Source organism: Microchirus variegatus (assembly GCF_963457635.1).
Source record: "Microchirus variegatus genome assembly, chromosome: 7".
Classification (NCBI taxonomy): Eukaryota; Metazoa; Chordata; class Actinopteri; order Pleuronectiformes; family Soleidae; genus Microchirus; species Microchirus variegatus.
In genome coordinates this window covers 9,005,109-9,019,143 of record NC_139808.1, presented here as the reverse complement: position 1 = coordinate 9,019,143, position 14,035 = coordinate 9,005,109, and the positions used below count along the sequence as shown (strand labels likewise).

Sequence of the window (14,035 nt, the reverse complement as noted above, 5' to 3'; positions counted from 1 at the left end):
CTGTATAAATTTAAAACATCAGTCCTTTCCATGCATGTCATATATTAATACATTTTTAAAATATTTAACACTTAAATGGCCAACTTTTTGTCATGATGCACCTTCATTTTATGGTCCAGTAATAATAATAATAATATTTTCAATACACGTCATGCAAACTGGATTATTTATGGTTCGATTTTTGCAGCCTAGTATATGTGAGATTAGCAGAACCATTTGTTTATATACATTATAATAATTATTATTTACCATTCATAAAAAAATTAAGCTTTAAAAATTATATAAATTATTACAAAAAAATATATTTTTCAAACCATCAGTCCTCATCATACATATCATATATATATCATATATATAGCTTTAACCCTGAAATTGTCGTTTGGTCATGACGCATCAAAAACAGTGAACAGAGGACATTTTTGTGCATAGGTGTGTTAGTGTGAGTATTTTAGTTTACGTTGAAAAAGGGATAAAATATTCCAGAAATTGAAAGCCAAAAACACAAAAATGTGTTCAGGTGTGTTTAAGGGTTATATATGCTGTACATAACATTCTTAAAGAACATGGTGTATATATACCTGAGTGGTGAGGCTGGGTATGTCCACAGCGGTAACAGTGTTCCCACAGCTTGCCCACACCGAGTCGTCTAATATCAGAAGTGTCCTCACTGCTTCAGAGCCCAGGTTCACACATCTGCAGGAGTCAGGTTCCCAAAGTTCATCTGAGTGAAAGCAAACAAAAAAGAACAAGGAGATCTGAAATAATATAATATGTGGAGAAAATCACTGGCTATTATCACAGCCAGCTTAAAATCATAGTAATAAACTTTGAACACAGGTTTTAATTTGAATACTGTCCCATTGGGCCAAGTAATTAAATACAAATCTCCCAACGGGAAACACAGCGAGGCACGTTGGTGTTTATTTAAAAAATAATAATAAAAATAATTAAAAAAAATACTCTTGAAGCTGTAAAAAAAAATATTAAGCAATTACTTAAGCATCAGAGATGAGAGCTCACAGTGGGGGCTTGTTTCATTTCACTGTAATGAAAAGCAACCGCGTGAGAGAATCTGAACCACAGATTGACTTAATAAACACTCCGGACCTCCGTTTGAATCACTGCACACTGCAGCACAAGCGTTTGCCACCCACATGCTTGTGTATATTTAAATCCACTTTCCAACTTCTTCTCCTGGTCTCGCGCTCTCTCTCGCTCTCATTGTCGTTGTTGTGAAAATGGAGCACACCTCTTTTTTAATCACATAGAACAGAACGCAGCTTCCGCAGAAGCGCGTTACGGAGTGAATTGCATAAGCGTTTCCTTTTGCCATGCGTTAATGAAGCAAAATTACAGAAGGGAGTGCACCCAGCCATTTAATTAACATTTAAGTTGTTTATTTCTGCCTTTCATAGCAGAATAGCTTCACAATGGCTTCTGACTCCCACAGGTTAATTGCTTGGCATGTTATAAAGGTCAATTCCCCACCTTTTTCAAATGTACTCTCCTAAATATCCCTTCATCTTCTTGCACTTAGCAATTCTCCCCCCGCATCAAATCAAAAACGTTCCTAAAGAATCTATTCATTTCAAACTGACAACTGAGGCTGATGTGCATCACAATGACACAAGCTCTCACTTCAAGACAAGGCATTTTTCTTGCTGTTGCAGGCTTGTTTTTAGACAGTGGCAATCTTGTCGGAGGCATAAATCTTTAACAGATGTGCAGAATCCACAAACATTCCCTGGCACCCTCCAGAGCTTTTCTCCTGTCCTTTTTCTATATACAAAGCATGAATAATAATATTTAATCCGCACGCAGCAGCTTGGTGTAATTAATCATCCTTTCTACTTGGGAGGAGAAAGGAGCACAGGAGGAAGGCAGGCACGCTGATATAGCCAGGTAAAAAAAAAAGAAAAAAAGAAAAGAAGAAGCCAGTGATAGAAGTATATTGTGCTCCCGCTGGCTGTGAGGACAGCAAACTACTGCTGAGATGGTGTTAAGCCCTCCCGGCCTTGTACAATGCCAACATGGAATCCTATCTATCACATGGTGAGGTGTTGTTTTTGTACTTACACTGGATTTGAAAACGACTAGGAATGGCAAACAAAGGGAAAGGTTGTTTTAGGGTTACAGATTAATTCTAAAAAAAAAAAATCATATCATATAATAATCAATCATAAAATAAATGTGTAATATTATAGGTAATTAATTCATGAACATAAATAAATTATACATTATTTTATACATAAATAAACCCATTCCACTTGGCCTTTACTGTTTTATTAAAGGGGTCATATTATGCAAACATTTCATTTAAACCCTTATATTTGGGACTCTGGAGGTCCTATCAGTCGCCAAAGTGTGAAAAAAGATGACTCTCTCATGTTTTTGTGGTGCTCCTCAGTCTAAGTACAGGAGATGAAACACGCAATGTTGACTTCCGCACTCACTGGGACGTCACAATGCCCTAAATTACTGGAATTCCAGAGCTCTGCTTTGTCCGTAAAACACACAAGATTTCTGGCGAGGGCAACAGTATCCGAATACACAGACATGTTCATTAGGACACCAGGGAACTAGGTCAACTTGGAGAAATAGTGTATAATATGAGTCCTTTAAGTCACCATAAGATTGACTGACTTTTTTACAAATAAATAAAGAACAAAACCTTTCATTTCATGTCACTGTCACGTGTTATTAAAGCTAAATCCGCCCCGTGCCAGTGATACACCAGACCTTCAATGGGTTTTTTTCTGCAGATCACAGTGAAAAGCGCCAGATCGGAGGTAAATCGGCTCTGGCAAGTCTGTGGCAAATCGTTGCGTGAACAATTCAAAGATGTGATCCGAGAGACTCAGTCAGCGATGCATCACAGAAGACTGGAATATCTCAAGCAAGCTACACTCGTGGACCTCTCGGGGTGTTCATAATCTGCGCTATGCAAAGTGGTGTGTGTGACCCTCGTGTGACTGACAATGACTGAACGTGGCAACAAGCTACGGTCGAGGAGGCTGTCAAGACACAGCGAGAAGGGAAGGAGTTTTTACACCATGACACACAAAAAAGGACTCTTATATAAAATATGACATTGTAGTATAACTAAAGTATTACATTCTTTGTGCATACAGTACATTTGTGTTATTATATATCATGTTATGTTTCATGTAATTGTTTTCTCATCTCATTATATCATATCGAGAATTTTTAACTGTTCTCGGAAGCCTCTTTGGTTTTTCCACCACAGACCATAATACTCAGCTATGACGCACATAGCATCTAATTGAGCTGGTGCTGATAACTAGCACTTGAAAGTAATGAAAGTCAAAGTTGGTAACACTTTATATTAAGGAACACATATTCACCATTAACTAGGTGTTTACCAACATGCAAACTTGCCCTTTATTAGTAAATATTAAGCACGTATTAACACCTTATGTAGGAAAATTGTTGTAGAAAAATTAATGTCATAATAGAGGTAGAATAAGGTTATGTAGAATAAGGTGTTAATTTGTGCTTAAGGATTACTAATAAAGGGCTAGTATACTACTTTTATAGGTTAGTAAGCACCTAGTTAATGGTGAATATGTGTTCCTTAGTATAAATTGTTACCAAAAAGTTAACATCTTCCCGATACAATATGCTTTGCATTTTGAATTAAGTCTGTACGACACTTTCTACTCCGCCTTTCACCCCTATGTCAGCCGGGATTGACCCCAGCGACCCCCATGACCCTCATGTGGCAGTACATGATGAATGAATACACGTTCTCACTTTCCTAGCAGACCCCCAGAGTAACAACATCCACCTGTCACGCAGTAAACTGGGGCCGTTATTTTGAAAACAGTGGAACAAACACCTTACCACTATTATTTCTTCCATAAACCATCATGGTCCCGTTCCGCAGGCCTGCAAACAGGAAGCGAGATGAGTGCTTCAGGCACAGCACGGGGCAGCCGTCTGGGTTATGGAGGGTCAATAGGCATTGTGCTGCAGTGTCCACACTGCCGTAGACCAGGATGCTACAGGAACAAAAGCAGCACAAGCAAACATGATAAATGAGTGTCATTTAAGATGACAGAGTGGCTCGTTTTCATGCGTTTTGATTTAACAGTTCACTTTGGAGCAAAGCATTGTCTCGGCGCAGCCACTCCGTCTTTTTCATGTTTGAAATCCCATATGAACTGCTCTATAGCTTGTTGTGTTCTTCAGCAAGACAAATGCACGTCGCCGTTTGTTTCTCTCTGTGTGAGAAGAAAATGTCAAGTAGGAGCAAAAATGACAGTCTTGACTATTTCTGAAACGCTGAAACATATATTTTCTACGTTATTTTCTATGACTGTTAATCTTTTTTTTTTTTTCTGTTTGCCCAGACAGATACTTAAACTGGAAGTGAATGAGTCAGCATATAAACAGAAACCTGCTGGATACAGGCTCTTATACAAATGACTAAACACAATTGAAGAGGAAAATCACAGGAATCCTGGTGACACATTAGGTAAATATGAAATCCCAGTCTATTCTCTGTCTATAAAAAAATAAACTATATATTGACTATAATGAAGGCTGGAGACCTCTGCTCTATTACAAACAGTAAGGATCAGGAGGTTTATTGGATTTGAAAATGAAAGTGATCTCAGCAGCAGTGGCTGTATTGATGCTACGCTGAGGTATCACGTCTGATTTCATCGCTTTCATGCAATATTGACAAGCAAATCTTTAATACCGCTGAATTCTCGTGGGACCATAACAAAGAATAATACAGTATATTATTTGTATATATATAAAAATAGACGTGTAACACACTGAAAGGAATTTGTGCTCTTTGTGCTGACATTTCAGCCTCTTTTTTTCCTCATCATTCTATGTCTCTTTGTTTTGTTCTTTCTTTCTCAGACATCTGTTGCTCTCTGTGATACAAGTCTCTCACCGGCCATCATCCAGTCCGACACAAATGTTGGCGCCGGTCCCTGAGGGTGCCTTGTGAACTCCAGCCTCAATTTCTTCCACCGGAGAAGGTTCAGGTACATACTGCAGACATCGGACAGAGGAGCCTACCTGCAGGCTCTTTACAGCCCGTGGCATGGGCCTGTTCAGGGAAAAGATCTCGATATGCCCCTGGGAACCTTCTCCTCCACCGGCCACCTGTAGGGGGGAAAAAGGCCTGGTTGAGAGAGGTTTAACCTGCACCAATGGACTAAATCTCAGTGCCACAGGTAGTAAAATATTCTGTTGAGACAGAGGAAAACACAGACAGGAAGAGTGGTGCAGGACCAGGCTACCTCAGATTATGCTGACCACGTGTGTTTACTGTCATAATCAAATTATGGAGAGGTCAGAGGATAACAAGTCCCTGGTTAAACATTATCTGCCTTTAAGTTTTTTTTAAATAAAAATAAAAAAAGATTATTTCAGACCTTGTGGATTGTAGTTCTGCCTCACTTTGAAAATCACTTGGAATTTTGAACACATAACACAGTGGATTCACAATGTCATCTCTACGACATCAAAGAAATCAAATCTCTTCAGTGAAGAAAGGAGTAAATCTCAACCTCATATGTTTTTGAAGGACTGAGAGTTTCTTAACAATTGAAGTCTTTTTAAGTTTAAGTTGCCTTCCTGTGTAGTTTTTTTTTCCTCCATTTTTTTGTTGTTCAGAGTTTTTTTTTTGGGTCAGTCAGTGTAAAGTGTGCTTTTGGGGACAGTTTGTTCTCCGTGTAGCTGCAGTGTGAGCGCAACTCACTTTCATACTTTTCTCAAGCGCATCATTACATTACATAAATGACTCCTCATGAAGAGTCCAGGTATCTGCAGAGCAGGGCCCAGGGTGAGCATATTTGGCACGAATAGCATGCAGAACCTCACTGAGACATCATTTTGAAAAAGTCTGTCTTAAAGGGGACATATTATGCAAAATCAACTTTATAATAATTTTAATACTTATATTTGGGACTCTGGAGGCCCTATGAGTACTTTTTCAAGTGTGAAAAAAGACGACTCAGTTGTTGTGGTCCTCCTCAGTCTAAGTACAGGAGATAAAACCCTCGATGTTGACTTTACGTCACAATGAGACATTCCTGGAATTGTTGTCCCGCGGAGCTCCGCTTTGTCCCTAAAAAACACGAAATTGCAGGCGAGGGCAATAGTATCCAGAAGAGCAGAAGTCCGCAAAGTGTTCTATTCTTGTCTGCACAGTGCAGCACAGAGTTCTACACAAACTTCCAGCCTCAGAGGATTCACGTGTCCAGTGGATACATGTTATATATGACGGCAATGTGCCGGCTAGAGTCGGCAAATGATTGCTTTTCCAAATGCTAACTGCTGTTAGCTGCCGGAGCCTCAGTGACGCTGACATAGTTTCCTGTGTCTCATTTGCATTTAAAGAGACAGGCGCTCAAAACCTATCATTCTGAACAGGGCTGTTTTGGCAGAGTGATTGAACTGCTGTGGTGCTTCAACCTTAAGGTATTTTGACCAAAGCATGTCACAGACATGTTCATTAGGACACCAGGGAACTAGGTTCACTTTCTATAATAGGTCAACTTTAACACAGTCTGGCAGAATCTGGCAGTAAGGTAATAGTGGAACAAACTAAATATCATTCATATTAATAAAGTGAGATGTGCTTGAATCAGTTGACATTTGATTTTATGTCCAAGGTTACCGTTATGACTTGTAAGTACATGATTATATAAGCAGAAGTGTTTGTTGTAATTAACTCAGTTGGCGGTAATTTCTACCAATCAAAGCCTATAGATGTCCTGTCTTTTAGATAAAGAGGAACAACACAAAAAAGACCAATCATAGCAAGTGATTCACACCACACAGATAGAGACTTGATTTTCTATCACCCACATTTATATTGGACTTTGTGCAAGTCAATGCCAATGCTGAAAAAAAACAACCTATCCCTGATGCAATGCCAATTAAAATGGCGTTGCTCCCATTCCTAAACAATTAAAGTAACACTGTGGGTTTTCAATATAATTTCATTCATTACTCGTGACTAAAATCAAACGTGGAAGTCCACACAAAACACAGAACCCTTTCCTGGAAAGGATGTGCTGCTGCTTACTGCTCGACGCCAAAGATTTATCCTCTGTGCGAATCACGTCGTGTGAATGTGACATGAGCTAAATATAGTCTTTAGTACTTCTCCTCCATGCTCTCGCCCCTTATTTGCATGCAATCATTTGTTTGATTTGTATCAGTGTGCAGAATCTGGACAGGAGCAATCCTGTGGGCTCTTGAGAATGAGCCAGAACAAATAATGGTCTGTTGCAGAGGGTGAAAAGAAGATAGGGAGGACTTATCTTGCAGCATGAAACTCCATCCCCCGCCCCCCCCCCCCCCGCCAACCCACACACACACAAACACAGTTTCAAGTGCGTAACCAAGGCCACAGGCATGCCCCCCTCATCCAGACTCCTCCTCACAACTGTCTGTACCTCCTTTCCTCCCATCCACATTGCACCTAATCAACCGCAAACCCTGTATGTATTCAGTGCAGAGACGGCGTCCTGACAAAGTCATCACTACTTTTTTTGGATAAACAGATTTCTGGAATCGTGCCCTGGACAGATTCCTTTTCTCAGTTCGAGGAAAAAAAAAAGAAGCAAAAAGTCCCTCAACAGTAAATGTTCTGCCAGCATTAATCAGACTGCCATGGACACAGTGAGGAAGCATGCGATAAAGGTCATGATGACACATGAAGCTGAATGCATCGACCACCACGTTGTGACTATATATTTAACCCTTTAAAGGTCCCATATTATATCCTATTTCTCCAAGTTAAACTAGTTCCCTGGTGTCCTAATGAACATGTCTGTGACATGCTTCGGTCAAAATACTGTCCCATAAGGATGAAGCACCACAGCAGTTCAATAACCCTGCCAAAGCAGCCCTGTTCAGAACGCTCGGTATGTAATACACAACATAAGGAAGAGAAAATGACATCAGCCGCAGAGGCTACTGGGAGCTAACAGCAGTTAGCATTTGGAAAAGTGATCATTTGCAGGCTCTAGCAGGCACATTGCCGTGATATATAACATGTATCCACTGGACAGATAAATCCTCTGAGGCTGGAAGTTTGTGTAGGACTCTGTGCTGCACTCTGGAGCCAAGAATAGAACTTTTTGGTTCCGGATTTCACATGCCGTTGCCCTCGCCAGCACTCTAGTGTTTTACTGACAAAGCAGAGCTCCGCGAGACAACAATTCCAGGAATTTAGCGCATTGTGACGTCCCAGTGTGCTTGGAAGTCAACATTGTATGTTTCATCTCCTGTACTCGGAAAGAGGACGACCACACAAACATGACTGAGTCATCTTTTTTCACACTTTGGCGACAGGTAGGGCCTCCAGAATCCCAAATATAAGGATTTAAATGATTACAAAGTTGATTTTGCATAACATGGGACCTTTAGCACCGAGCATATCGCTAACGACACATTTGGACAAGCGCACTTTGCATTACCGCAGTTATGCAACGGTTTGTGTTATCACAAACATTCCAACGGTTTCTGAAAGCTGAGAAGTCACACATTAAAGCGACCATGTGGATATTATGGTAATTTGTACATACTTTCCATTTTTGGCCTGTTTATGCACATTGAGAGACAAAGAAACTCAAAAAATGTTCTTGTAAATATGTTCTATACTGTTCAAATTGCAAATTTAACATGCAAAATCTGTTGTTTATGTACAACCGCAGTGTATTTCCAAATAAAGCATTTTGTTTTCTTCATTTTAAATTGTGAAAAAAGTATTTTAACATGTAGTAAATTGTAAAACACTGCCAGTTATTTGTGGTTTTTCTGGGAAAAAATGGGCAAAAGCACTTAGTTACAAGACATTCTCTGGTCCTTTTATAGTTAAATTAAGCAAAAAAAAGTTTTGAGGGTCAGGTGCATTAAAGGTTCCCCAGTATAGACAACAGCAATTAAAGCAAACATCCTATACAAGTGTTTTATATGATGAGAAACATAAGGGCAGAGGAAATGGAGACAATGAGAATACTGGGGGGGGGGGGGGTGAAGTCAAACAAGGAAACTCTGGGTTATCAGCCTGATTAGACACAATGTTATTACTTTGATCAAAGCACACAGAAATCCCCACACCCCATCTCATTTTAACGTGATTAGTGTCATCCCTGATTTGACAAGCCTGCCAGGGAGGTAGAGCCAGCTGGGGGTGGGCACACTAAGCCATTCAGGATCCACTATTGTGTTTTTATAATGGATCCCAATTTGTTTTTGTTACTTTGGTTACAGGTTGTACTGGTCTGATGTGCTCGGTACTAAAAGAGCTGCTCGTACTGTTTGTTCTATGTCAAACTTCATCATCAAACTTGATCATGACTTCCTTTTGACACGATATTTCACTTTAGAGTTGGATTCAGAGTTAATTCAATGTCCTATCCGCTGTCCACAAGTGTTTACCTGAAATCTGCTGTATTTTTTCATTTTTTTTATTTGACCTCCTTTAAAGAGTCTTGTTAGCGTGTTTTGTTTAGTCTAATGTTAATCTTTTATCCTGCAGTTTCTACTTTCTGGTTCAATCACTTGAGTGGTTTTATGAGATACACTGGGCCTGGAATCAGCTTTTAGTAGCAGAGAGGTAATAAAAAAGACTCAGACAGGGGACGCATATCCAGACCACACACTGTAAAGGCCCAAAACAATAACTGTTTTCCTTTGAAACAATGCTATTTCATCGTGATATGATGACCATATAATCATGAACTGGTTTTTCATAACAAAGGTGGATGGATTCCTGGATTATGCATATGCATGTCATTAATTGGACTTCATTATACAATATTATGTGATTGGGAAGTAAGTTTGTGGTCAGTAGATCCATGTACAGTCCATGCAAGCTTCAGAATATCTCTCTGGCCCTATTATGTGTGGCTACATCTTGGAAAAACATGTTTTCCTAACCATGTTTTTCTTGAACCTGAACTTGACATTTGCCCCAACAGCTCCAAAAGTTATTCACCTGGAGATTCCCTTCCAGTTAATAATTCTACCAAGTTTGGATGGAATCCATCCATGTGTTTTTGATATACTTCACTCACTCTCTCTCTCTGTCCATCTCTTTCTCACACACAGAGACACAAACTAACTCAGCGTGAGACACTGAGCTATGAGCCTCTGTCTCAGAGGACCTTCATGATTTAAACATCTTTTAGGTCAAAGTGGGATTACCTGATAAATTGGCCCCCAAAAAAGGGAGATTGGAACCAAAAGATTAATAGCAGATTCGGTGCATTTTTGTTTTCTCTGATTCTCCACCGGCTTTTAGATCCACTAAATTCCAGGGAATTGATCGTCCACTCATCATAAAACACCGCAGCAGTTACCTATCAACAGTATCACTTCACAGAATCCTGGTGATATTTTTACAGAGAGAACAAGTGCAACGAGTGTCCCATTCATTGCCTTGAGTCACATTTTTATTTCGCCTTTAAATGAATGAGAGCTGGGTGGAGGTGGGATGTTTAAAATGTCATGGTTATTAAGGTAAAAGTGGAACATTCTGCAACTATGTTTGCCTTGTGAATGGGTTTTATCATTTGGCAATGAGTGAGTGAGTGAGTGAGTCAGTGAGTGAGTGAGTGAGTGAGTGAGTGAATGTGTATAAATAACACATTATTACCCATAGGTAGCCTTGAGGTAAGGAGGTGCTCGCTGCAGAGAAGCCCAACAACGCACAGTGGACAGGATTATGGAGGGCAGCTTCAAGCTATGAGAGACAAAAATGAATATTAGGTTAATAAGCATCATCGCTCAATACAGTCCAAAAATAAACACATTCATATCATCACCGTCTGTCGCTTTTATGTGGAATCCAATTACCTGCGCAAGTCAAAGTGCCAACAGGAACTTTGTCATTTCCCATGATTAATTAAATTTTTTTTGCTTACATTATAAGCTGTACATATTTGGTGTATGAAAACACTCGAGCAAAGGAATAACTGTTAATATCTGACACCTTTTTTATGCTAAATCTTAAAAACTTAATCTAAAAGCATAGCAGATTTGCTGCTGTTTTGCTGAGCATGGTATGAGCTTGACTACTGTATAAACCAGGGGTCTCAAACTCATATGACCTGGGGGGGCAGCAGGGGGGCTATTTAGTTCACAATACAAAAGTCATGTATGATGCAAAAAAAATATTATAATAATAATATAAATCACAAAAACTGACAACTGTAATTAAAACACACACAAAGACAAAGAAAATACAATAAAACTAAAACTGTGACCCTGTGATATTATACCCTATTTCTCCAAGTTGACCTAGTTCCCTTGTGTCCTAATGAACATGTCTGTGACATGCTTTGATCAAAATACCATAAGGGTGAAGCACCACAGCAGTTCAATCACCCTGCCAAAACAGCCCTGTTCAGAACGCTCTGTTAAGTAGTATCTCTTTAGGTCCACCTTCTTAAAAAAGCAACACGAAACTTAGGGGACAGGTAATTTAATTAGCCACAGAGGCTACTGGGAGCTAACTGCAGTTAGCATTTGCAAAAGTGATCATTTGCAGGCTCTAGCAGGCACATTGCCATCAAATATAACATGTATCCACTGGAAAGATAAATCCTCTGAGGCTGGAAGTTTGTGTAGAACTCTGTGCTGCACTGTGGAGCCAAGACAAACTTACAGACAAAGCGGAGCTCAGCGAGACAACAATTCCAGAGTCCCAAATATAAGTATTTAAATTATTAAAAAGTTGATTTTGCATAATATGTCCCCTTTAAATTGTGTATACCAGTGATGAGATCTGTCTTAGACGGGATGATATTAAGTGAGTTTGTGAAAGTCAAAGTCTGTGTTCTCATCAGTTACTGCTCAGACAAAAAACAAAACATCAAGAGACTTTTATTTTGGGAAACTGGGTTCATGCACTAAAGTCAGTCCCACCTCTGATGTGCGAGAATCCAGCCAATTTGTTATCGCAAGTCAGAGGGAGACAGGACAGAGAGATGGCTTCTCAAAAAAGTACTCCAAGAACTCAAGAATCAGAAGAACAGGTGTGTCAAGGTGGATCTGCTCCTGACAATCCCGCAGCAGATCTATCAGCCGAGGAAAAAACGCGGCAGTGACAGCAGAGCACCAAGCTCATAACGTACAATGGAAATATCAGCCTGACTTTCTCCAATACGGACACACACTTGAGGAGAAATCTCACAGGACTTTCTTTTTTTTTCCTACAGCACAAATCTGATGCAGTTATAAGCAGCACTAGGTTTCCCCCATGTTACATGGTCACTGTGTCTTCCCCATAATTACAGGCACGTCACCGTAGTTGTCAAAATACAAGATTTGTTCTGCTTGTACCACAGTTCTGATCACGCAGGCAGCAAAGGGAGAAAGGAAAGAAGACTTAGAACATCATGTTACTACAGTGGGCCCACAGTTGGTGTAGTGGTTAGCGCTCTAGCCTTTGCAGCAAGAAGACCCAGGTTCCCAAGTTCGAGCCCCGGTCGGAACAAGGGCTTTTCTGACCCTCTGGTGGAGGATAAAGCGGTAGATAATGGATGATTGAATGGATACTACAGTGAGTGGCTTTACCACCGATCTGAGCCACAGGAACAGAATCATGAAGAAAGAAGGATTATGTGAAGATTTTTAAAGAAAACCTGAAGCAGTAAGCAGCAAAACTGGTTCTGGATCCTCACTTTGTCTTCCAACACGACAACGACCCAAAACATACATCCCTCCTGTTGAGGAACTATATTCAGAAGACCAAAGTGAACATTATTTGACTGGCCTGCTCAAAGTCCTGACTTAAATCCCATTGAAAATCTTTGGGGTGAACTGAAGACGAAGGTCCACGTCAGAGGGCCCTCATATCCGGAGGAGCTTGAGAGATTTGCCAAAGAAGAATGGACTGAGACAAACAGGCTGATATCCAGCAAAAAGGATACAGAGTTGACTACTTGCATCAGGGCGGCTTATCATTTTTGTCAAAGTCAAATAATGAAAGCATCCAAAATAAAACTAGGATGTTTTAAAAAGCTGTGTTAAAAATCCTTGTTCTGTTTAACAGAACGTGGGAAATACTTTTAAAAAACTGACATTTTCGTCCTCAGGTGTAGATTCATTCATGTTAAAGAGCACAAGGACCCATGTGTGACCCAGTCATTACTCATGCGCATGGGGTGTGCAAACGTACGCTGGAAGATTTAAATATAATCCGACTGAGACAACATCACTGAAAGGGTACTACAGAACGCAATTAAACAGAGTCAATATATTTTCTAACCTCTTTAAATGAATGTGTTATTTCTTTATGATTAGCGAATAGATGCTGCCAAACATCACCTTTATCTGAATTATTATTTTTTTCCCTCTCAATTGAAAAGTCATTTTGGTGTAACGGGAATTCTAAAGTGTTCAATAACAACTGTGTAATTATACAGAGTTGATTAAATGGGTTGGTTGAATTGAAGTTTTTATAGAAAGAGAAAGATTGTGGTACAAAATGTTTATGTTGTTCCAAATAAGAAGTAAGGCTTATAAATAATATTTCACGCTTATGGAAGGAAGATATTTTATTTTACCTATCTATGGTTGACTCTAAGCCTGAGATACATCTCATGCCCAACATCTGCATTTGTGTATCTCCATTTCTTCCATCAAAAATCTATTTGAAAAAATCACTAAAACAAGTACAAATCTAAATGTGAACATACTCGTGAAGCGCGCACTTACTGTCACGATGGGTGTACGTTTATTTATGGTTCCGGCAAATGACAAAATTTATCAGTCAGTTCTCACCAGCTTTTATGAGAAGAATAAAAATTTTAGACTCGCCATTAATGACAATCAGCGCTTCTTTATTAACTCTTCCTGAACTGCAACCACTGAAAACTATACTTACACAATACAACCATTGTGGTTTATTTTTAGTTGTTGTGGAGGGAAAGGTCAAATCCACCATGGACGGTTTCGATGGCCTGTGTGTCGTGAACAGTAAACCACTGATCAGTTCCTATGTGTATATTTGCCCGTTAAACATCAATTT

General features: G+C 39.6%; 1 protein-coding gene across 1 annotated transcript in view; it reads right to left on the bottom strand.

Annotated features, from left to right (window-relative positions):
- arhgef10la (Rho guanine nucleotide exchange factor (GEF) 10-like a) overlaps positions 1-14,035 on the bottom strand; it is a gene marked incomplete at both ends in the record, with an annotated part of 107,614 nt that overhangs the window by 15,388 nt on the left and 78,191 nt on the right. Inside the window, 4 exons of the mRNA XM_083893071.1 lie at positions 579-721; positions 3,865-4,022; positions 4,931-5,145; positions 10,658-10,744. Coding sequence (XP_083749197.1) covers positions 579-721; positions 3,865-4,022; positions 4,931-5,145; positions 10,658-10,744 — 603 coding nt within the window. The remainder of the gene's footprint in view (positions 1-578; positions 722-3,864; positions 4,023-4,930; positions 5,146-10,657; positions 10,745-14,035) is intronic.